We start from the raw sequence: 25,305 nt of genomic DNA on the forward strand, positions 1-25,305 counted from the left end.
CTTTTAACGGTTTGTATCTCCCATTCCAGTGTCTTCTAGCCTCCATTATTTCTGATGAGAAGTTAGCCATTGATATAATTATTCCCCTGGATGTAATGCGCCCTTTTTATCTTGCTTCTTTCACGATTTTATTTTTTACTTTCAGAAGCCTGTCTATGATATGCCTAGGTGTGGTTATCTTACTTGGTATTTGTTGAGCTTCTGGGATCTGTAAATTAATGTTTTAAACAAAATTTGGGGAGCTTGCAATCATTATTCTTTTAAGTGTTTCTTCTGTCCCTTTCTCTCACTTACCTTCCGGAACTCCAGTACATGTATGTTGGACCTTTTGATATTGCCCCACAGGCTTCTGAAGTTTTGTTTCTTTTTCTTCACTCTTTATTTTTTGGATGGAATAATTTCTTTTCTTTTGAGAAAGAGAGAGCACGGGAGGGGCGGAGAGAGAGAGGGATGGAGAGAGAGAAAATCTCAAGCAGGCTCTGCACTGCCAGCATAGAGCCTGACATGTAGCTCAAACCTGCAAACTGTGAGATCATGTCCTGAGTGGAAATCGTCAGATGCTTAACCGACTGAGCCACCCATGCGCCCCTGGATTGGATCATTTCTAATGCTTAACTTCCATTTCACTGGTATATTCTTCTACCATTTCAGTCTTTTTCTTGAGCCCATCTACTAAATATTTCAATTATTGTGCTTTTTAGTTCTAGAATTTCCACGTGGTTCTTCTTTATAGTTTCCATATCTTTGTTGAGATTTCCTATGTGTTTATTCAGTAACACCATTTTCCCTTTGAACATACTTATACTAGTTGCTTTGAAATCATTGTCTGCTTTTTTTTTAACGTTTATTCTTGGGAAAGTGAGACAGAGTGAGTGGGGGAGGGGCAAGAGAGAGGAGGACACAGAATCTGAAGCAGTTTCCAGGCTCCGAGCTATCAGCAGAGAGCCCAAAACGGTGCTGGAACCCACCAACCGTGAGATCATGACCTGAGCCGAAGTTGGATGCTTAATCAACTGAGCCACCCGGGCATCCCAAAATCACATTGTCTGCTTTAATCCAATATGTAGGTTCTCTCAGAATCAGTTTCTGTTTACTGTTTCTTTTCTGAGTAGTTCATATTTTTTAGTTTCTTCATCTTGTAACTTTTGGTAGGTTATCTTTGTGCAGTTCTGAAATGTTTTTGTTCTTAGAATTGTTGGGTTTTTTTGTTCTAGTAGGCAGTTAACTTGCCTGACCCAAACTGCAAAATCTGTCTGCCTCATGGTATGTAGTAAATGCTGTCTCTGCATGGGTTTTTCTTGGCTGCTAAGCTACTGTTTTAGCCTGACCCCCAGGGTCATACCAGCCTGTGTAGTTTAGTTATTCAGGCAAGATTTTGGACAGACTTTATATTCAGATTTGGGGGCTTACCTGCTTAGCTTCACCTTGCTTTATGGGTTCCCTCTCGATTGCTAGTTGTTTTCTAGTCCTAAGTAGGGCTCCTGCTTTCAGAAACTTGAGCTCAATGAAGTTGGGAAATCGTCAAGTCAAAGGCACAAGAAAGTCTCACTTCTCTTCAAGAGCAATTCTGTCTTGCAAGTGTCTTTCTGCTTGCCTGCTTAGCTGGTTCTCCTAGGGTCTCCTGTACACTTTCATAGTTTAACAATCATTTGGGCAGAGTTTATAGTCACATTTTAGATCTCCAGTCTTCTGTGACTTTCTTCTAAAATTTCACCTTTAAATTTCCAGCTTCTCTTTCTTTCAATTGTATCGTCTTTTCCCTGGAGCTCATAAGGCTGTAATTTTCCTACCTTAGCTGGGGATGTTGAGAAAAGTGCCCTCAGGCAGAAAGCCATAAACTCACAATTCTTACCTCATGCATCTTTTTTTTTTTTAAGTTTTTAATTTTAATTCCAATATAGTTAACATAGAGTGTTTTATTAGTTTCAGGTGTACAATACAGTGATTCAACAATTCTATAGATTACTCAGTGCTCATTGTGATAAGCATATCATCATGATAAGTGTACTCTTTTAACCCGATCACCTGTTTCATTCAATCCCTCCCCTACCTCCCCACCTCATGCATCCTTTAAATGTAAACACTCAACTTTCTACCTCCCTTTGATTATTTGCCAGTACCTACATTTGGTTGTTTATAGTATTTTTGCTCTGTTTCTACCATTCTTTTCTTCACACTCTAATCTCACCCTATCGTGTCTTTTTGATGTTTGGGAAACAGTGATCTGATGTACTCGCCTTGCCTTCCAACATTGATTTTAGAGAAACGCATCTTTCCCCTCCTTCTTTTCTTTTCCTTTCCTTTGTCCTCTACACTGTCAGCCAGAATAAATTCAGAATATTGATTGTAGCAAAGCACTAGTTCAGAATACAATTTGTCCCAAATCTGCTTCCTCCCAAAATCATTTCTGTCCTACCTCCATTTTTACCCAAATAGCCCCTTCCCACCCACCCAAGCAAAGACATTTTAAAGCTTTTTTGTGAGTTCTTCATTCCTCCCATTCCCAAACTGTTTTTTTAGGTTATGGTGTTGTTGTTGTTGTTTTGGTATATAAAAATTTGGAATTAGGTGTTAAAACCACTATCAAATTAGATTCAGAGAAATACATATAGTTTCCCCCAACATTTTCTTTTTTTTTTTTTTTTAACTTTTTAATGTTTATTTATCTTTGACAGAGAGACAGAGCATGAGCAGGGGAGGGGCAGAGAGAGAGGGAGACACAGAATCTGAAACAGGCTCCAGGCTCTGAGCTGTCAGCACAGAGCCCGACGCGGGGCTTGAACTCACACTCACAGACTGCGAGATCATGACCTGAGCCGAAGTTGGACGCTCAACCGACTGAGCCACCCAGGCGCCCCAACCCCCAACATTTTCAACATTTAATTTCACTGGGATTTTGAAATTACTGCCCTGATTTTTTTCTCCTTAAGGTTTTCACCAAGTAGAAAGAAGAAAAGTAATTAAAACTAACCCCTATAAAGTACATTCAACTTCTCAATATATTTATATTTTATTTAGAGGTAATTTGTTAGTTTTAAGAAACATGTCTCTTTTACAAAATGTTTTTATTGTTTGGAAGTAAGTAATAAGTGCATTGGAGAAGTATGTGAAACTTATGCTCATAACATTGACTTTCTTTTGTCAGGGAAAAAGGAAAAGCCAAAGAAGTTCACAAAACAACCAAAAAAGCAGATGTCTTCACCCTGTGGTCAGAAGAAAGAAAAGGTGTTAGAGAAGGTAACTCTAAATTATCTATTACTGTTCTAAAGTTCATATTGAGAAATAAGCAGGCAAATATAGCCAAGAAAAATCTGAAGAAGAGTAAGAACATACAGTGGAATGCTAGAGATATAGCAACGAACAAAGAAGTTCCACATAAACAGATTAAAGATCTCTAAGATCTATTGATAGGTGAGAAAAAGTATGCATAGTATAGAATAGAGGAATCTATATATCTTTCCTTATATATGCATAAAATGTTGCCTCTAAAGGGAAGTGAATGGGAGACAGAGACTTTTCACTATATGTGCTGTTTGTAACTTTTGAATCTGGAACCAGTAGTACTTGTTCAAAAAACTTTGAAATGAGATAAATAAGTAGACTTTATAATTTTTAAATAAATTGTATTTTATGAGCTTTTAAAATAATTCTTATTTCACATGCCTTTGAAAGCCAGGTAGGATTAAGAGGACAATAATAACCATATGTGACTAAAAGAGAAATCATAGATTCCAAAAATGTATGAAAGGCTGGGTTGAGACAAGTTCCACACAATTATATTGGGCAGGTTGTACGTTCATCTGCGTGCCAAGTGCTGCAAGCACACAAATGGGTGAATTCTAAAAGTTTGTATAAGCTGGGGCTTCCAGGTCAGACAGATAAAGCTGGGTTCAAATTTAGGACAAGTTCTTTAACTTCTCTGAGCCTGTTTTATTATAGAGATAATTACGGCTGCTGTCTCGTGTGGTTGTTGCAAGGTTTAAATGAAATAATGTGATGCTTTCGGTACGGTGTCTTGAAATCAATAAATTAAGCTGCTTTTTATTTTAAACTGTAACACTAATCAGTAAATATGTTCTAATTGGACCTTAATGTTATCTACTCTTTTTTAGTCAACTTCTAGAGATGTGTCTCCTTTCATGTGAGTATTGCTCCTTAATCCATCAGATATTCACTCTTAAAGCATCAGTGCTGATTTTTGTTTAAATTTTCTAATAGCGTGAGTATGCAGAAGAATAAATGGGATGCCACAAGATCCTTGAGATTCAACCAGGATGCACAAAGGGAAGATGGTAAGTTTTAATATTTAGGTAACATACAGATTAGGTAAAATAACAGTGATAGGAATCTTTCATTTTGTTTTTAATTTTTTTTTTTAATGTTTATTTTTGAGACAGAGACAGAATGCGAGTGGGTTGGGGCAGAGAGAGAGGGAGGCACAGAATCTGAAGCAGGCTCCAGGCTCCGAGCTGTCAGCACAGAGCCTGAAACGGAACTCAAACTCACGAGCTGTGAGATCATGACCTGAGCCTAAGTCGGACGCTCAACCGACTGAGCCACCCAGGTGCCCCAGGAATCTTTCATTTTATGCAGTATGCTGAATAGCGTTAAAAGTTCCAACTGGAATAAAGCCCAGAATTTGCACATTCCCTTAGGAATCAACCAGAGTTGTATTAGTAGACAACCCCAGCAGATAATGTGTTGTTGTATGCACCTGTGGTTTGGAGGTCTCAGACTGACTTTTGCCCATTACTTGCGCATCATATTTTAGGTTCATTTACAAGTGGGTTTTTTTTTTTTGTTTTTCACTATTTATTATAACATGTAACCAATAGGTCTGTTTTTAATCTTTTTTTATTTTTTATTTTTTTAATATATGAAATTAATTGTCAAATTGTTTTTAAAAGCAGCACAATTACCTATGTATAAGCCATTTTGCCACTTGCTGCCTAAAGTTCTTCAAAGATAAATATGTGTAGATGTCTGTAAAATAGTATCTAATGGTATTTTCATAAATTCATGATAATTGAAGTGTGTGTTCTTTAAGAAACAGAAGTTATAAATCATCCCCATAAAAAGTTAGGTTTATTATATTTTACCTCCAGATCAGCGGCGGATGTCCGAAATTACAGGGCACCTAATAAAGATGAGATTGGGTGATCTGGACCGTGTCAAGTCAAAGGAAGCAAAAGAAGTAAGAATTATGTGCTAGGGCACTGTGCTTGCATAGATATGCCTTCCTACTTTATTTTCATCATGAGTAATATAAAGATGTTTTAGGCAGAATTTCTAAAAACTAATGTAAATATTTTAATATATTTTTATATTCTGTACCAGTTCACTCACATAAACGTTGTCCATCTTCGTATCACCCGTGGTCCATAAGTCCTCTATAACACACATAATAAGGTAGGTTATTGCTGAAAGTGTAATGTCACACCACGAGTAGATTAGCTGTGCATTGCTGACTATCCAGAGGGTGACTTTTTGGAAGTTGCTGATTTCAGTCAACTCTGTAGGCAGTGCTTAGATGTTATTTCTAAAATAAGATGTAATCTTGCTGAAAATGATGCCTGGAAATACCTGTGTTCTTACTAAAACTATGTATTAGTCATAACACTGTATATTAACATTAGTATTGGTATTATGTATTCACAAAAACTCTTGCCCTAATTCTTTTATTTAATAATTTACTTCCCTATAAAACTTATAAAATCTTTCTTTTTTAATTTTAATTTCAATATCATTAACATACAGTGTCAAAAATTCTAAAATCATTGTGACCTTGGTTAGGCAAATATTTAGCTGTGACACCAAAAGCATGATCTGTGAAAGAAAAAATTGACAAATCAGACTTCATCAAAATATCAGTGGTCTTTTTGAAAGACACTACTAAGAAAATGAAAAGATAAGCCATAATCTATGAGAAAATATGTGTAAAAACACTTATCTGGTAAAGGATGTGTCCAAAATATATAAAGAACTTTCAAAACTCAATAATCAAATAACCCAATAAAACTAAATGGGCAAAAGATTAACCAGACCCTTCATGAAAGAAGGGATACAGATGGTAAATAAGCACATAAAAAGATTCAGCACCTTTAGTCATTAGGGAAATGTAAATTAAAACCTCAGTGAGATAACTGCTATATAACAACTAAAATATCTACAATGAAGGGGAAAAAAGTGCTGGTCAGGATAGAGAGCAACTGAAACTCTCATTTATAGCTGGTAGGGATGCAAAAAGGAATGGTCACTTTGGAAAACAGTGTGTCAGTTTCTTATAAAGTTAAACATTTACTCACCATAGAGATCAGTTCATACATGTTTATACTGGCTTTATTCAGAACTGCCAAAAATTAGAAACAATCCAAATGTCCTTCACCTGGTAAATGAATCAACCAACTGTGGTGCATACAAAAAAGAAAGAACTAATACATCAGTAACATAAATGAATCTCCTACACATTACGCTAAGTGAAAGAAACAGATTTCAAAGGCTACACAGACTGTGTGATTCAATTTAGGTAATATTTTCAAAAATACAAAACTGTAGGGACATAAAACAGATAAGTAGTTGCCGGGAACTGATCGTGGGTTGACTTATGAGAGGCACAAGGGGATTTTCTTGAGGTGATGGAAACGTATTTCTCCCTTGTAACAATGGTTACACTACTGTATGCATTTTCAGAACTCAGAACTGTATGCTAAAAAGGGTGAATTTTTACTATATGTAAAATTATTCACATAAATTATAATTCAAAGAGCCTGAATTTTAAAGATCAAAATAAAATTACTTCTAAGCTAAAAAGTAATGCCATTTTAATAAAGCAGAGCTTCTGTTGATTCCATAAAAATAATAACTTCATTTTGCCCCTTTACTCTGCAGTTTGCAGGAGGTATTTATTCCAGACTTGAAGCGCAAATTAAGGCCTCAGTGCCAGTCACTGCCCGGCAAAGCAGCTCAGAAAAAAACACAAGGTAAAGCAGCATAAACGGATTCAGAATGCGACTGGCTTTGACGTGATTTTCTTTTTTTAGGGAAAATGACATGAACAATAGAGGCACATAATTGGAGTTTGGTTTGTTTTGTTTCAAAGATTAGATCATCGAGACATTAGTCAGAACCAGAATTTAACATCAAGTTAAGACTTAAAAAGCTCATAAGCACAACACTTAATGAAAGTATAGTTTTGGGTTTTTTTTTAAGTTTTCTGTTTACTGAATTACTTCTGTTCTGAGCCACCGGCTGATAAGAATGTAAACTATACTGCTACTGTGAATTAGTAGAATTTTATACTATTTATGGGTTATATATTATTATTTTATATAAATCATTGAAGTCTTTCCTGTTCCTTATTTTATTTCTCTTAATAAAAAGTAACTTGTGGGTCCTCTGTCATTTTACATCACAAAATTTCTTTTAAATTATAACACTTATTGAGATTGGATCATTAATACTACAGATCCAAATGCCTTATCAGCAATTCTGAAATCCAGAAAACTCAGAAAACCATCAAGACTTTTTTGTACATTTGTGGCAACTCAAACCTGGCTGAACTACTATGATGCTATTTATACTTTTTATTTATCACAATTTAAATGTTCATGTGTTACACTGAAAAAGTATTAATGTGTTTGGTTAAAGGGCATTGCTCCAATCCATAATATACAATATTTGTACCATATTCTGTCCCCCACATCCACAAAAATCTGAATTCCAAAATATGTCTCACTCCAAAGGTTTTTAAAAATGGATTGTGGGGCTACATGAAGTTTCATTTAACTCTGATACTGTCAAGCAAACATAACCTAAAGCAGCAGCAACGTCCTCCTGTTTTAGAAGCACCTCTGACCTTCTTTTCTGTTTAAAAAATCTAGGTCTAAAAGCCGTTTTGGTCCAGGGCGTCCTGCATAAAGCATCTTAACTACAACTAAAAAGAAGACACACCTCTGGACATCTGAGATTGCTCACTTCTTGAAGATCTTCAGAAAAATGACTTCTAAATGTTTTATTTATTATTCTTGCAAACCACATAAATCATAATGCTAAGGGAAATGTATAGTTAGGTCTTTTGAAACCTAATTGTAAATATGAAACTTCTTAAATCTGACTTTCTCTTAATGTGATGCTATGTAGAAAATTAGTATTTACAGATTTGTATAGTTAAGACTCCTAATATTTGTTATCCTTTATTTATTTGAAAGAGAGAAGGCCTCAACTCTCAAGTAGCTAAGACTTTTTAAGACCTTAATAAATTAAGGGAACACAGCTGGTGATGGTACTGTGCATGTGCACTGATTATAGTATGCCTTTTGAGCTGTAACTCTTGGGATAGCATTGAGAACTGCAATCTGTGTAATGAAACTCCCAGGGATGCTAATTTTAAGTTTGCATGAATATTAAGGAGTGACAGGTCTCAAGCCTATATTAAATAAAGTTTCAAGGTGTGATGTATTCCCTGTGTTGGGCAAGAGGGTTAATTTTTTTCAGCATTAATCCATGGAAAGCACAATGTTCATCCAACTTGTTTTTCTTTCAGTTTTTAATGCTTATCTATTGGTTATCTGAGCTGGAATTACTGATTATTCCTTTTCCTCTGTGAAGCCAGTGCCATTCTGAATTTATTAAAATAACTTGATAGTTTTAGGATAGTAAATCATTTCAGTTGTATAATACACCCAGTGTGCAGTTCTCAGGGCTCTAAAACCCAGCCATGTTTCTAAAGCCATTCGAATAGCTCCATTAAACAGTTACAATTACTTACTACTTTAGCAGTGTCTAGAAGGAAACATTCCCAAATACATTTGATGGGTGAAAAATGCTGTGCATTCAGTAGAAATCAAGCTAAATTCTATTATATAGATCATGTTTTAATTTTTCTAACCAAGCAGAAAGAGTGCTCAGGGAAAATTTGTTCCAAACTATAAGCATAAAAAATTATGTGTTTGGAAATCACATATAGGCGTTTGAAAAACTTATAAAATTCACTGTTTCTATTTGTAGTCTCCATTGTCTTATAATTGGAATTTCTTCAAATTATTTAGAGAACAGATTTTGATAATGTGTGACAGAATGGCAGTTTCCATTGAAATGTTGAAGTGTTAAACTCCGTTAACACATACAGAAATCATTTTTAGGGACTATTTTAGTTAGTAAATGCAGCTAGATGTTATTTGATGCTATAGGTATGGCTTTTCCAAGGTTTTTGAATTTACGTTTGGAAATTTTGTTCCAGTTTATGTATCTTTCAATTGTTTGATGTTTTTGAAATAGATTATAAAATTTTTATTTTCAAAAGAAAATGTTTTATAGTACATGGTCTATAAGCTCTGTTAAATACCACAGTCTTGTTTCTTTTACTGTATTCTCTGATTAAAAGGATTTAGGCCTGTACAGGTTATATAGTGCTGTGATGGTCACAACTGAAAGAAGTATGCTCTTTAGATTTTTAACTGATGATAAAAAGGCAAGTTGCTTTTCCCCTGGGAGGACTGTACCAGTGGATTGATTTTTTACAAACCAGAATTTATCAGAATTTGATTTTCTTCAGAATAGGCTTTTTATTTTATAAACATCTGTAATACATAGCACAGGTACCACAAACATTTTAATCAAACTGTTAATAGTATTTCTTTACCAAATACTTTGAAAAGGTTTTATCTTACATTAATTCTGAATTTACATTCCTTTAATTGAAATAAATGTTAATGACAAAAATGGTTTGAAAAGTCCCTTGATCTGAATCATTCCATCTTCTCAGGAAAAGTCTGGATGGGCTCCTAGAGCACAGGTTTTCATGAAAAATTAGCTCTGTTACAAGGTGTATTTTATAAATTTTAAGATTGTTTCGAGTGAGTTTATCCTGGTAAAGATTCAGCAAAATAATTAGGGGCTAAAATATTGCAGGAAAGATTATCTGTTAGGGGTGCTTATTCCACACTCTTGCACCATGTTTGTAATTCTCCCTTTTCAGAACATTCAGCCAGATATTGTGAGATACGCTAAATTGCTTTGGAAGCTGAGGCTGAAGCCCTATTATGCTAATCTGCTAAGGGCAAATTTAATATAAAAACAAAAAGAATACGTTTCACATCTAATATCTGGAATTAAGTCTTCAGCTCTCCTTCAGCTATTCATTGAGCCAACTATTATGAATCTCACCTTTTCGTACCGCCTAGTTAAGAGGTACTGGGACCTAGCCAGTTCAGTTCAAATAGGCTAGCTCTCCCCCTCTGATTTAAAGCTAATCTGTTGGGGAAGGTGATGGGATAGTATTAATCCCACCCATATGGAATTGTTGGAGGATTAAATGGCTTAATCTAAAAAAAATTAGCACAGTACTTTCTGACTTACAGTAAACCCTCCATAAATGTTAACTATTATTGTTGTTGCATTGTTATTTTAATATTTGGAAAGTAGCCTTAAATTCTTTAAGATGGGAGTTTTATATCCTTCTTCCTATAATTTAAATTACTAAGGATGTGTGTGTGTGTGTGTGTGTGTGTGTGTGTATTTAGTGCAAGAAAGAAAAGGGACACCTAATATTTTGGTGGTTGTTATGGCATTTTGTGTTACTTTTATTATATTAAAGGTCTTGGCGTTACTTAGACAAAGAGCATTTGAAGGAAGAGCTATGTAGGAAAACTATTTCCTGATGTTGGTAGTGACCTATGCTGTTTTCAAAGAGGTTTACTGAAGAATAGAGAGTGAGAACTACAGCATGGTCTTATAGCATCCCTCTTTCCAAGATGCGTTTTTCCTTGAGAAAATGTAGCTAGTTTGACTCTTATTATTTGTCTATGACAAGGCCAATTCTTACCAAACTGTAGGTGGTATAGAAGAGTAGTTGCTATTTGTTGAATATATATACTGAGGATGGTGCTAGCTCTCTGATATGTCATATCTCCATTAGCCTCACAGCAAACCCCCCAAATCAGATGTTATCCCACTTTATAGGTAGGGAAGAAAGTACAGGGAGGTGAAATAACCCACAAACCGGGATTGGAATCTGGGCCTATCAGCAAATTCCAACACTTTCTTAAAACAATTTTACCTTGGATTGCTTAAAACATTCCTGGAGTGCCTCCTGCCTCATGGCAGCTCCTTCAGGCTGAAAACAGCTCACTGCCTATCATTCCAGTCATGTTTATCCAACTGCCTACTTGGCTTCGTATTTGGAATACCAAGAGGTATCTCCAATTGAACATAGAAGAGAACATGTGCTGTATCTCCCCAACACCAACCCCCCAACTCCCTGCTTGTTCAAGCCCAATCATCCCAGTTCAGTAAATGGCACTACCACCCACCCAAGGGCGCAAACCAGCTACTCAGCAATTATTCCTCTTCCTCTCTTTCCTTCACTTCTTCACATCCAATTCGTCAACAGGTCCCAAACATACCCTACATCCATTTGCTTCTCTCCATCTCCATTATCCCCACGCCAAGTCATTAACCTCTTTTACACGAAGTGTCACAATAGCCCCCTAAGTAATTCTCTGACTTCCACTCCAACCTGTTACTCACAAAGCAACTATGGTGATTTTGAAATGTGAATTAGATCACATTACTCCCTGCTTAACACACCAGTAACACCCCATCCAACCTAGATTAAAATGCAACCTCCATTGCTTAGGTTTCCAAAGTCTTACATGACCAAACCCCAAGTTGCCTCTTGACCTCTTTTTCCCTCCTGCTTGCTACATTCCCCTCACATTAACCTACCTGTTCCTCCAAAAAGTAAGATCATTCTCACCTTTCAGTTTCTTCAGTTAGCTGTTCCCACTAGGTAGAAAGCTCTTCCTAATAATTCAGATGTTAGGTTACATGTCATTTCCTCACAGGAGACATTTCCCATGTGCTCAATCTAAACTAGTTACCGAGGTCACTCTCATCACATCATCATAGTTTATTTCTGTACATATCTGACATTATTACTTGATATTTTAAATTTTTTGGTGGTTTGCAATCTGCCATGCCAGAAAATGAAATTAATTGCATCTAAATTGGAAGTAAAACTCCCCATCTATTCACAGAAAAAATGATCTTATATAGAAAATCCTAAGAAATCCACTAAAAAATCAATAGAGCATATAATTGAGTTCAGCAAGATTTTAGGACATAAAATCAATATACAAAAATCAATTTCTATACACTAGCAATGAAAAATCTGAAAATGAAATTAAGAAAACAATTCCCTTTCCAGCAAAATAAAAATAAGTTTATAAAACACAAAAAGAAATGTGAAAAATTTTTGAAGAAAAGTATACTCTGAAAACTATGAAATATCATTGAAAGAAATTAAAAAAAAAAAGAGCTAAATAAGTGGAAAGTTATCCATGCCCATGGATCAGAAGACTTAATACTATTAAGATATTAATACATCAACTTGATCTACAGATTTACCACAATTTGTATCAGAATCTCAGCTGGCTTTTTGTAGAAATTGACATGCTAATCCTAAAATTCATGTGGAAACTCAAGGGACCCAGAACAGTCAAAACAATTTTTAAAAAGAATAAAGAGGATCCACACTTTCTGATTTTAAATCTTACACAAAGGTACAGTAATCAAGACATGTAGTACTAGCATAAGGAGAGATACATAGAACAATGGAACTGAATTGAGAGTCAAGAAATAAACGACATGTGTCTATGGACAATTGATTTGCAACAATAGAGCGTTTTAAAACCATTCAGTTGGGAAAGAATAATCTTTTCTATAAATAGTGCTGAGACAACTGGATAGCCTCCTGCAAAAGAATAAAGTTGGACCCTTACTTCCTTCCATGTACAAAAAGTTGACTCAAATGGATCAAAAACCTAAATGTAAGAACTGAAACTATAAAACTATAAAACAAGCAAATCTTCATAACCTTGGATTTGGCAATGGATACTTAGATATGACACTAAAAGCACAAACAATAAAAGAAAAAATGAATTGCCCTTTATCAAAATTAAAAGCATTTGTGATTCATTGGACACAAGAGAGTGAGAAGACAGAATGGGAGAAAACATTTACAAACCGCATGTCTGATAAGGGACTTATATCCAGAATATATAAAGAACACTTACAAGTCAACATTAAAAAATCAACCAGTATTTAAAATCGTAAGTGGTTTGAGTAGACATTTCTCCAAGGAAGACCTACAAATAGCCAATAGCACTTAAAAGGATGCTCAGTATCATTAGTCATCAGGGAAAGGTAAATCAAAACCACAATGAGATACCACTTGACACCCAGTAGAATGGCTATCACCAAAAAGGAGCCAAGTAACATGTTGCAAAGAATGTGGTGAAATTGGAATGCTCATAGACTGTCAGTGAGAATTCAAAATGGTGTAGCCACTTTGGAAAGCGGTCTGGCAGTTGCTCAAAAAACAAAAACAAAAACAGGGGCTCAGTCAGTACAGCATCTAACTCTTGATCTTGGCTCAGGTCATGATCCCAAGGTCATGGGATCAAGCCCTGTTTCAGGCTCCACGCTGAGCATGGAACCTGCTTAAGATTCATTCTCTCTCTCTCTCTCTCTCTCTCTCTCTCTCTCTCATCTTCCCTCCCTCTGCTCCATCCCGACTCATACTCTCTCTCTCTCTCTCTCTCTCTCTCTAAGACAAAAACAAAAACAAAAAGCACTTATCATTTATCCTCCAACTTATCCTAATAGGCATATAATTTTTTATTTAGTCTCTTCTTGTGTTTACCCCCAGGCATGTATTTATGTACAGAACAGTATGTTTTCTGCTTTTTCTTACAGATGGAGAAACTGAGACCCAGAGATGACAACTTGTCTAAGAGCAACAGAAACGAATGATCTGAACAGGGTGCTCGTAATGACAGTATTGCTGTGTTAAATGAGGTAATACATACAGGTAAAGCACTTAGAATAGTGCCTGATATATTGTAAGTGCTTGAAAGATACATGAAAGTCTTTTAGAAATAAGTATATTGTGCTTGCTCCCATTTTTGGCTTTGCCTTGTGTTGTTCCCCTGGATTGCTCTTCTTGTGTTTTGCTTCCCACTGGAATTTTCCCCTTGCTTCAAGTCCCTGCTCAGATCTCACCTCCTCCATGAACCTGCTGAACTCTCTCTTCGAATTGTGTTATACTCACCGCACTGCCACAGTTTAGCGGTCAGATGTTAAACCATCTGTTTGTTCTCTACAGTTAAAAGCCTGTTTTTTGGTTTGCGTCCTTTTCTCTCCTTTGCTCATTTGTTTTGTTTCTTAAATTCCAAATATGAGTGAAATCATTTGATATTTGTCTTTCTCTGACTGATTTATCAATTTCACTTAGCATTGAACTTTCTAGATCCATCATGTTGTTGCAAATGACAAGATTTCATTCTTTTTTATGGCTGAATAATATTCTTGTGTGTGTGTGTGTGTGTGTGTGTGTGTGTGTGTACGCACGCACGTGCGCATGTACACCACATCTACCTTATCTCTTCATCTATCAGTGGACACTTGGGCTGTTTCCATAATTTGGCTATCATAAATAATGCTGCAATGAACATAGGTGTGTATATATCCTTTCAAATTAGTGTTTTTATATTTTTAGGGTAAATAGCCAGTAGTGTGATTACTAAATTTTAGGGTAGTTCTATTTTTAATTTTTTTGTGGAATTTCTATACTGTCTCCCACAGTACCTGTACCAGTTTGCATTCCCACCAGCAGTACAAGAGGGTTCCTATTTCTGCATCTCCTTGCCAACATTTGTTGTTTTTTCTGCTTTGATTTTAGCCATTCTGACAGGTGTGAGGTAATATCTCATTATGATTTTGATTTGCATTTCCTTGATGATGAGTGATGTTGACCATCATTTCGTGTGTCTGTTGGCCATATGTATGTCTTCTTTGGGGAAATGTCTGTTCATGTCTTCTGCCCATTATTTGGGTTTCCTTGGTGTTGAGTTTTATAAGTTCTTTATGTATTTTGGATACTATGCCTTTATTGGTTATGTCATTTCCAAATATCTTCTCCCATTCAGTAGGTTTTGTGTTTTTTTGATTGTTTCCTTTTATGCAGAGACTTCTTATTTTAATGTAATCCCAATAGTTTGTTTTTGCTTTCGTTTCTTTTGCCTAGAAAAATGTTACAACCTGTATCAGAGAAATTACTGCCTGTGCTCTCCTGTAGGATTTTTATGATTTCAGGTCTCACATTTAGGTCCTTACTCCATTTTGAGTTAATTTTTGTGTATGATGTAAGAAAGTTGTCCAGTTTCATTCTTTTGCATGTATGTAGCTGTTCAGTTTTCCCAGCATCATTTGTTGAAGAGACTGTCTTTTTCCCATTGCATATTCTTGCCTCCTTTGTTGAAGTTTAATTGACCATATAATTATGGGTTTATTTCTGGACTTTCTATTTTCTTCCATTCATCTATGTGTCTGTTGTTGTGCCAATACCATGCTGTTTTAATTACTACAGCTTTGTAATATAACTTGAAGTCTGGAATTGTGATACCTCCAGATTTGTTTTTCTTTTTCAAGACTGCTTTGACTATTTGGGGTCTTTTGTGTTTCCATACAAATTTTAGGATTGTTTATTCTAGTTCTGTGAAAAATGCTGTTGATACTTTGATAGGGATTGCATTAAATCTATAGATTGCTTTGGGTAGTATAGACATTTTAACAATATTTGTTCTTCCAATCCATGAGCATAGAGTGTTTTTCCATTTGTATTATCTTCAACTTATTTCATCAGTATTTTAGTTTTCAGAGTACGGGTCTTTCACCTCTTTGGTTAAGCTTATTCCTAGGTATTTTATTATTTTTGGTGCAATTGTAAATGAGATTGTTTCCTTAATTCCACTTTCTACTGCTTCATTATTAGTGTATAGAAATACAATGGATTTCTGTATGTTGATTTGTATCCTGCAACCTTACCAAATTCATTTATCAGTTCTAGTAGTTTTTTGGTGGAGTCTTCAGGGTTTTCTACATATAGTATCATGCCATCTGCAAATAGTAAAGTTTTACTTCTTCCTTACCAATTTGGATGGCTTTTATTTCTTTTTGTTGTCTGATTGCTATATCTAGGACTTCCAGTACTGTGTTGAATAAAAGTGATAAGAGTGAACACGCTTGTCTTGTTCCTGAGCTTAGGGGAAAGCTTTCAGTTTTTCCCCATTGAGTATGATGTTAACTATGGTTTTTTCATAAAAGGCTTTAATTATTATTATTATTATTATTATTATTATTATTATTATGTTCCCTCTAAACCTACTTTGTTGAGGGTTTTCATAATTTTTTTTTCAACGTTTATTTATTTTTGGGACAGAGAGAGACAGAGCATGAACGGGGGAGGGGCAGAGAGAGAGGGAGACACAGAATCGGAAACAGGCTCCAGGCTCTGAGCCATCAGCCCAGAGCCCGACGCGGGGCTCGAACTCACGGACAGCAAGATCGTGACCTGGCTGAAGCCGGACGCTTAACCGACTGCGCCACCCAGGCACCCCTAGGGTTTTATCATGAATAGATGTTATAGTTTGTCAAATGCTTTTTCTGAATCTATTGATATTATCACATGGTTTTCATCCTTTCTCTTATTCCTGTGATGTATCATGTTGATTGATTTGCAAATATTGAACCACCCTTGCATCGGGGTATAAATCTCACTTGATTGTGGTGAATGATTTTTTTAATGTATTGTTGGATTCAGTTCACCAATATTTTTTGAGAATTTTTGCATCTATGTTCACCAGAGATATTGGTCTATAGTTCTCTTTCTTTGTGGTGCCTTTATCTGGTTTTCATATCAGAGTAATACTGGCTTCCTGAATGAATTTGGAACTTTTCATTTCTCTTCTATTTTTTGGAATAGTTTGAGAAGAATAGATATTAACTCTTCTTTAAATGTTTGGTAGAATTCACTTGTGAAACCATTTGGTCCTGGACTTTAGTTTGTTGGGAGTTTTTTCACTCCTGATTCAATTTCATTGTTGGTAATCAGTCTGTTCAAATTTTATTTCTTCATGTTTCAGTTTTGGTAGTTTATATGTTTCTATATTGTCCAATCTGTTGGCATATAATTTTTTATAATATTCTCTTATAATTCTTTGTATTTAAAAGGTATCAGTTTTAATTTCCCCGTTCATCTCTGATTGTGTTTGAACCTTTCTCCCACCCCTCCGCCCCTGCCATCTCTCTATCTATTTCTCTTCATGAGCCTGGCTGGAGGTTTACCAATTTTGTTGATCTTTTCAAAAAGCCAGCTCCTGGTTTCATTGATCTGTTCTATTGTTTTTTAGGTGTTTTTTTTTTTAATTTTTTTTAACGTTTTTTATTTATTTTTGAGACAGAGACAGAGCATGAAAGGGGGAGGGGCAGAGAGAGAGGGAGACACAGAATCGGAAGGAAGCTCCAGGCTCTGAGCCATCAGCCCAGAGCCCCGCGTCTGGCTCGAACTCACGGACCGCGAGTTTAGTAGCATGTTATTCATTGTTTAGTAGCATGTTATTCAACCTCCATGTATTTGTGCTTTTTCCAGATTTTTCCTTGCGGTTGATTTCTGGTTCCATGGTATTGTCGTTGGAAATGATGCATGGTATGACTTTCATCATTTTTTAATTTGTTGAGATGTGTTTTGTGGCCTAACATGTGGTCTATTCTGTAGGATGTTCCATGTGCGCTCAAAAAGATGTGAATCTGCTGTTTTAGGGTAGAGTGTTCTGAATATACTTGGTAAATCCATCTGGTTCAATGTGTCATTCAAAGCCACTGATTCCTTGTTGATTTTCTGTTTGAATGACTTATTCATTGATATCAATAGGGTGTTAAATTCCTATACTAATATTGTATTACTCAGTTCTTATGTTTGTTATTAACTTTTTTATGTATTTGGGTACTCCCATGTTGACTGCATAAATAGTTACAATTGTTATATCTTCTTGTTGGATTGTCCCTCTTATTATTAAATAGCATCCTTCTTTATCTCTTGTTGCAATCTGTTTTAAAGTCTGTTTTGTCCAATATAAGTATTGCTATCCCAGCTTTCTTTTGCATGCATCCATTTGCACAATAAATGTTTCTCCATCCCCTCACTTTCAATCTGCATGTATATTTAGGTTTGAAATGAGTCTCTTGTAGGCAGCATACAGATGGGTTTTTGTTTTTTATCCATTCTGTCACCCTGTGTATTTTGATTGGAATGTTTAGTCCATTTACATTCAACGTTATTAATAGGTATGTATTTATTGCCATTTTGTTACTTGTTTTGTGGTTGTTTTTGTAGTTCTTCTCTGATTTTTTTTCTTCTCTTACTTTCTTCTCTCACAATTTTCTGGCTCTCTTTAGTGATATACTTGGATTCTTTTCTTTTTATTTATTGCATATCTATGCCTGGTTTTTGATTTGTGGCTACCATTAGGTTTGTGTATAACATCATCTGCATATAGCAGTCTGTATGAAGTTGATGGTCACTTAAGTTTGAACCCATTCTTTACTCCTTCCCACCCCATATGGTGTCATATTTACATTCTTTTATTTTGTGAGTTCCTTGACTGATTTTTTATAGATATTTTTACTGCTTCTGTGCTTCCTACTTTTCTTACTCTTACTTATGGTCTTATCTTTCCATTCCAAGAATTCCCTTTAATGTTTCTTGCAGTGCTTGTTTAGTGGTCATGAACTCCTTTAGCTTTTGTCTGTCTGGGAAACTCTATCTCTCCTTCTATACTGAAAGATAACCTTGCTAATGGAATATTCATAGCTGCAGATTTTTTGTCCTTTCAGCTCTTGGAATACATGATGGTACTTCCTACTGGCCTGCAAAGTTTCTGCTGAAAAATCCACTGATAGTCTTATGGGTTTCTCTTGTATGTAACTATCTTATTTTCTCTTGTTGCTTTAAAAATTCTCTTTATCCTCTCTGGCCCTCTCTCTCTGCCCCTTCTCCTGCTTGGTCTCTCTCTCTCTCTCAAAAAAAAAAAAGGTGGGGTGCCTGGGTGGCTCAGTCAGTTAAGCGTCTTACTCTTGGTTTTGGCCCAGGTCATGATCTCACAATTCGTGAGTTAAAGCCCTGTATCAGGCTCTGTAGGACAGTGAGGAGCCTGCTTGGGATTCTCTCTCTCCCTGTCTCTGTCCCTTTTCCTGCTAGCTCTCTCTCTCCCTGTCTCTCTCTCTCTCTCTCTCTCTCTCTCTCTCTCTCCCTGTCTCTCTCTCTCTCTCTCTCTCTCAAATAAACACTTTAAAAAAGCTTAAAAAATCTCTCTTGATCACTACTTTTGCCATTTTAATTACTATTTGTTTAGGTGTGGACCTCCTTGGGTTGATTTTGCCTTTTGTGCCTTGTGGATCTAGATATGTTTCCTTCCCCAGATCAGGGAAGTTTTCAGCTATTATTTCTTCAAATAAATTTTGTGCCCCCCTTTCTCTTTCTTCCTTATAATGTGAATGTCATAATGCTTGATGGAGTCACTAAGTTCCTTAAGTCTATTACCATTTTGCATATTTTTTTTCTTTCTGTTCAGCTTGATTACCTTCCATTATTCCGTCCTCCAAGTCACTAATTTGTTCTTCTGCTTCCTCTAGCATGCTATTTATTCCATCTAGTATATTTTTTATTTCCTTTATTGTGTTCCTCATCTCTGGTTGGTCCTTTTTTATTTCTCTGTTAATTAAGGGTCTCACTCCACTCTTTGCTCAAGTCCAGTGAGTATCTTTATGATAATTATTTTAAATTCTCTATCAAGCATATTACTTAGATCTGTTTCCTTTAGGTCTCTAAAGGAAGATGAAATTTCTGCCCCTAGCCCACTGTTGGGGCCACTGTATAACTTGTCTGTGTGGTTTTCTTCTCCTCATCCCAGGGCAGGAGAAACTTTGGGATGGTACTGGCCCCTGTCAGAGCTGTTTGCACACTGCCAGGCTTATGGCCCTGGTTTGAATGGGCTTGACAAAGAGCATATTAGAGGGGAGTGGGCCAGCTGGGGTGGAACATGCAGTTTTAACAAGGTATGCACTGATCCACATGTGAAATGAGACCTGTTGCCTTGCAGGGACCAGCCTGGGTGGACACACAAAGCATGCATGGGCATGCATGGTATGCAGTTTTAACAAGGTGTGTGGGGGGCTTTCATGGGATCTGTAAAGTGCAAAGTGCTCAGGTCAGGAAACACGGTTTATACCAGTCTTCTGGGGGGAGGGACCCACAGCATAGGGATTGAGGGGTGACTGAAAAGGGTAGATCTGCTGAAGCCAGAGAGGGGGTGTACCAAGCAGTTCGGTACTACTACATCTCTGGCAAATGCCTGGTCTGACTAAACTCAAGTCAAGGTGACCACCGACTGCCCTGGAGGGCACTACAGGACCTCTTCCTCATAAGGCCATTACTTTCAAGAGCAAAAGATGTAGCTGACTTTCCTAACACAGAGAAACAGACACAGAGAGTTAGACAAAATGAGGGGGTATAGGAATATGTCCTAAATGAAACAAGACAAAACCATAGCAAGAGACCTAAGCAAAATGAATGTAAATAATATGCCTGATAGAGAAGCTAAAGTAAGATCACCAGGGCACCTGACTGGCTCAGTCAATACAGTATGCAACTCTTGATCTCAGAGTCATGAGTTTGAGCCCCACATTGTGTGTAGAGATTACTTCAGTAAATAAAATTTTTTTTAAAATAAATGAAGTAATGATCATAAAGATATTCATTGGACTTGAGAAATGAGTGAGAGGGCGAGGCTTTGTGTAAGCAAGTTAGTTAGTGAATGTCAGTGGGATGGTTCCTGTAGGTAACGGTGTGTTTATGCTGGGGGACAGGGGAGGGAAATGGTACCTGTGAGCTCCTTTGTTTCTGTAGAAGTCCTTCAGTGAACCCATCCTTCTGGGACACACTCTGATGTTAGTAAATAACTCCCATATGCACCATGTGTTTTTCAAAGTGCTGCTTCTATGCTGTATCTCCATGAGCTGTTTGTTGTGCTGTGTCTTTAAGCAAGGGGACTCAGCTTCCTCTGGGCTCTTTCAGAGCCAAGCCTGCTGACTTAAAATTCCAGACTTATGTCCCACTCACTTATTGTAAGAACTCAAGAAATTCATTCCCTCTAATTTTAAAAGCCAAATGTTTTGGGGGCACCTGAGCAGCTCAGTTGGTTAAGCGTCTGACTTGGCCTCAGGTCATGATCTCACGGTTCATGAGTTTGAGCCCTGCATCGGGCTCAGACAGCTCAGAGCCTGAAGCCTGTTTCGAATTCTGTGTCCTTCTCTCACTCTGCCCTTCCCTTGCTCATGATCTGTCTCTCTCAATCTCTCCCCCCACCCTCTCTCTCAAGAAAAAACATTAAAAAAAAATTGGGGCACCTGGGTGGCTCAATCGGTTAAGCAGCTGACTTCAGCCCAGGTCATGATCTCATGGTTCATGAGTTCGAGACCCACACTGGGCTCTGTGCTGACAGCTCAGAGCCTGAAGCCTGACTCAGATTCTGTGTCTCCCTCTCTCTCTACCCCTCCCCTGCTTGTACTCTGTGTGTGTGTCTCTCAAAAATAAGTAAACGTTAAAAAAAAAGTTAAAAAAAGAACAGCCAAATGTTTTGGGGATTTTTCTTCCCTGTGCAGGCTCCCCAGAGTGAGGGTCTGTTTCTCCCCCTTCTTCATGCCTGTAGCTCCCTCCTGTGGTTCATTTTGATCCCCACCCCATCTCCTCCCTTCCTACCCTCTTGATGTGGCTTCTTCTCTGACTTTAGTTGTGAAATCTGTTCTGCCAGTCTTTTGATTGTTTTCTGGGTTATTTACACTGATATGAGTACTATCTACTTGTATCCAAGGGATGAGTTGAGTTCAGGGTCCTCCTATCTGCCATCTTCCCAGCCTCTCCACATTTGTTAAGTTTGAATGGGGGGTACAGCTGTTGGTTGTTTTAGACTCTATGCTTATCTATGGGTAATATATTTTCCCAAATTAAAAAAAAAATAAGCCAACCAGAAGCTATTGGTCATTAAAATTATGAGAATTTTAAAATTAAGAGAAAGCTTGTACCATAAATGTAGGCAACTATCAATTGTTTTACATCAGGAACAAATACTTGAGGGGATCTCTGAAGTGTATTCATTCTAACCATAAGTAGTCATATATTCAGAGAAGAAAGCAGACTTCTTTCCCAGTAAGTAGTAAGTGGTGGAAGTATTTGTTAAATGACATCTAGCTTTGGCTGATGACTTTTGGACAGTGGTTCTAGAGTGGGCCTAGAGTCACCACGTGACTCTCTTATGCAGATGGATTGAGAACCACACTGCTTTGTGACATGATATCTTTAAATGACTAACACTGTAAACCTCAGATGGAAATGTGTTCAGGAGCATTAAAAAAAAAAAAAAAAAAAAATCAGGAAAGTATAGATTCTGACACCGGAGCACTGCCACAAGGTGGCACTAAAAGTGCAAGGAAACCATAGCTTAAATTAAATCACACGTGAAACTTAGCCTCCTTACCAAGTGTGCATGTGCATCTTGTTTGGAGACGAAAACAGAATATTGAAAAAATAACTAACAAGGGAAATTATAGCTAAAATACCTAAGGAATCCTAGAATGCAAATGAGAAAAAAACAAAACAGAAAAAGAACAAGGAATACCACTTTTCAGATAAAGTTTAAAGTCGATGCCCTTCTTCAATGCCAGAATTGTCAATTCTCAAAGGAATGTTCTAGCATAAGAAGTATACTTCTAGGTATTTAGACGTCTATAATGGTTCTGAAAAATTAAGAGGGAAAAATGTTTAAATAGCCTGAGTGGCTTAGTCGGTTGAGCGTCTGACTTTAACTCAGGTCATGATCTCACAGTTTGTAAATTTGAGCCCCGCACCAGGCTCTCTGCTGTCAGCATAGATCCCATTGTGGGGCTTGATCTCACAAACCCTGAGATCATGACCTGAGCCAAAATCAAGGGTTGGACACTTAACTGACTGAGTCACCCAGGTGCCCCACAAACAATATCCTTTAAATGAGTAAGTTAAGGTCCAGATTACCTAGCCAGCTGAACTCTGTGCTCTGTCCTCACTGTAGTTGTCTGAAGACCTGCCACCCTGTTCCTCCTCTCCAACTGGACAGAGACAACTGGACAGATTTACACCAATACGTTACTAGAGTTTATTTCAGGGATAGGTCAGAGGAGGTAGAATTATAGATGCTCTTTCTTTTTCATTTTTGCCTGCCTTTATTCTCTTTTTAATTATTATTAAATATTTCAAGTAGACAGAAAAGCATAGAGGATAATACAACAAACATCTAGGTACCCTCAGTTCAGCATTTTTACATAATAACATGATATATATTTTTATAAGAAATGAAATATTCCAAATACCTTCACCCTTTTATAGATGATCCTTCTAACTTTTACTTACCTCAAAGTAAACACTTCCCTGAATTTAATGTTTATTATGCCCATGCATATTGTTGTACTTTTACTACATATATTATGCATCCACAGCATAACATACTATATAACCTTTATACATGATGAAATCATACTGTGCATCTCCTTACATAATTTTTTAGAATCTAAATTATGTTTTTGAGATTCATACATTTTGAGAGAGATAGGTTAAGTGTATTTATTTTAGCTATTCTATAGTAATCTATTCTATGACTCTACCAAAGTGTACTTATCCATTTCCTGTCAATGGACATTGAGGTAATTTTCAGTTTTTGTCTCAAAATAATGCTGCAGTTAAAACTTTTGATCATTATCCATGTGTATACATGAGTTGAAGATATTGTCAGCTTGATCAAACATTTCTAAACTTTTCCCCACAGTTGTTGTGCCTGCTTAGACTCCTACCAGCAGGGTATCAGAGTCCTTGTTGTTCAGTTTCCTCACCAAGAATTAAGATTATATCAGTCAGGATAACTAAATCATGCCACAATAACCAACAACCACAAAATCTCAATGGCTTCATTCAGTCTTATTTCTTGCTCATGCTGCAAGTACAGTGCGGGTCAGCATTGAAGTTCTGTTCATCAGAGTCACTCAGGGCCCTGCGCTGACAGGGGCTCCAACCTGACACAAGCTTCTGTGAGGCAGGGAAAAACTAAAAAAGGGTTGCACTCTGGTTTTTAAAGTTTCTGCCCTTGGGGCTTCTGGGTGGCTCAGTTGAGCGAAGACTTTGATCTCAGTTCGTGTGTTCAAGCCCCACATCGGGTTCTCTGCTGTCAGCACAGAGCCTGCTTCCAATCCTCTGTCTCTTTCTCTTTCTGCCCTCCCCTGTTCTATCCTTCTCTCTCTCTCTCTCTCTCTCTCTCAAAAATAAGCTCAAAAAAAAAAAAAGTGTCTGACCAGAAGTGACACATATCACTTCTGCTCATATTTAATTGGCCAAAACCAGTCATGTGATGACATCTAACTTTCAAGAGCTCCCATTTCTCCTTCAGGGTCTGAATGTTTGTGAATGGTTACCACAGTACTGATCGACTAATATTTACTAGTCCAGTGAGACTGAAATATTGTCTTGCTGTGTTTTAATTTTTTTTTTATGTTTATTTATTTTTGAGACAGAGACAGAGCATGAACAGGGGAGGGTCAGAGAGAGAGGGAGACACAGAATCCGAAACAGGCTCCAGGCTCTGAGCCGTCAGCACAGAGCCCAACGCGGGGCTCAAACTCATGGACCGTGAGATCATGACCTGAGCTGAAGTCGCACGCTTAACCGACTGAGCCACCCAAGCGCCCTTGTCTTGTTATTTTTATTTATATGCCTCTAATTATTACTGAGGTTAAGCGTATATTCACATTTTTATTGGCCATTTGTGTTTCCTATTCTGAAAATTGCCTATTTATATCCTTTGCCCATTTTTCTATTGAGTTTTTTAAAATTGATTTTGTAAGATTTCTTTATATTCTGAAGGATACAATCCTTTATGGATTGATACATTATGAGTATTTTCTTTCAGACTGTGGCATTCCACTTTGCTTAAGGTGCCTTTGTTCATGGAAGTTAATTTTGATGTAGTCATATATGCCAGTTTTTTCCTTAATGGTTGGTAGTTTCTGTGTCTTATTTAAAAAATCTTTTCAGGGGCGCCTGGGTGGCGCAGTCGGTTAAGCGTCCGACTTCAGCCAGGTCAGGATCTCGCGGTCCGTGAGTTCGAGCCCCGTGTCGGGCTCTGGGCTGATGGCTCAGAGCCTGGAGCCTGTTTCCGATTCTGTGTCTCCCTCTCTCTCTGCCCCTCCCCCGTTCATGCTCTGTCTCTCTCTGTCCCAAAAATAAATAAACGTTGAAAAAAAATTTTTTTAAATCTTTTCATATCCTGATATTTATACCAATATTTGCTTTCAGAACTTTTAAAGTTTGTTTTTTCACATTAATTCACC

At 37.0% G+C, this 25,305-nt stretch overlaps 1 protein-coding gene across 4 annotated transcripts in view; it reads left to right on the forward strand.

Moving 5' to 3' along the window:
• The window catches only part of SANBR (SANT and BTB domain regulator of CSR), a 68,775-nt gene extending 59,052 nt beyond the window's left edge, over positions 1–9,723 (forward strand). For 3 of the 4 annotated variants that reach the window (XM_023251689.2, XM_023251694.2, XM_023251693.2), the window contains 6 exons: positions 3,146–3,237; positions 4,113–4,141; positions 4,219–4,292; positions 5,106–5,194; positions 6,889–6,980; positions 7,881–9,723. In XM_023251689.2, coding sequence (XP_023107457.1) covers positions 3,146–3,237; positions 4,113–4,141; positions 4,219–4,292; positions 5,106–5,194; positions 6,889–6,980; positions 7,881–7,917 — 413 coding nt within the window. In that variant the 3' untranslated portion in view covers positions 7,918–9,723. Of the gene's footprint in view, positions 1–3,145; positions 3,238–4,112; positions 4,142–4,218; positions 4,293–5,105; positions 5,195–5,337; positions 5,410–6,888; positions 6,981–7,880 lie in introns of all 4 variants that reach the window. The other variant, XR_006595599.1, reaches the window with a different exon arrangement.
• Positions 9,724–25,305: the final 15,582 nt, after the last annotated feature.

This window comes from Felis catus, chromosome A3 (genome assembly GCF_018350175.1).
Source record: "Felis catus isolate Fca126 chromosome A3, F.catus_Fca126_mat1.0, whole genome shotgun sequence".
Classification (NCBI taxonomy): Eukaryota; Metazoa; Chordata; class Mammalia; order Carnivora; family Felidae; genus Felis; species Felis catus.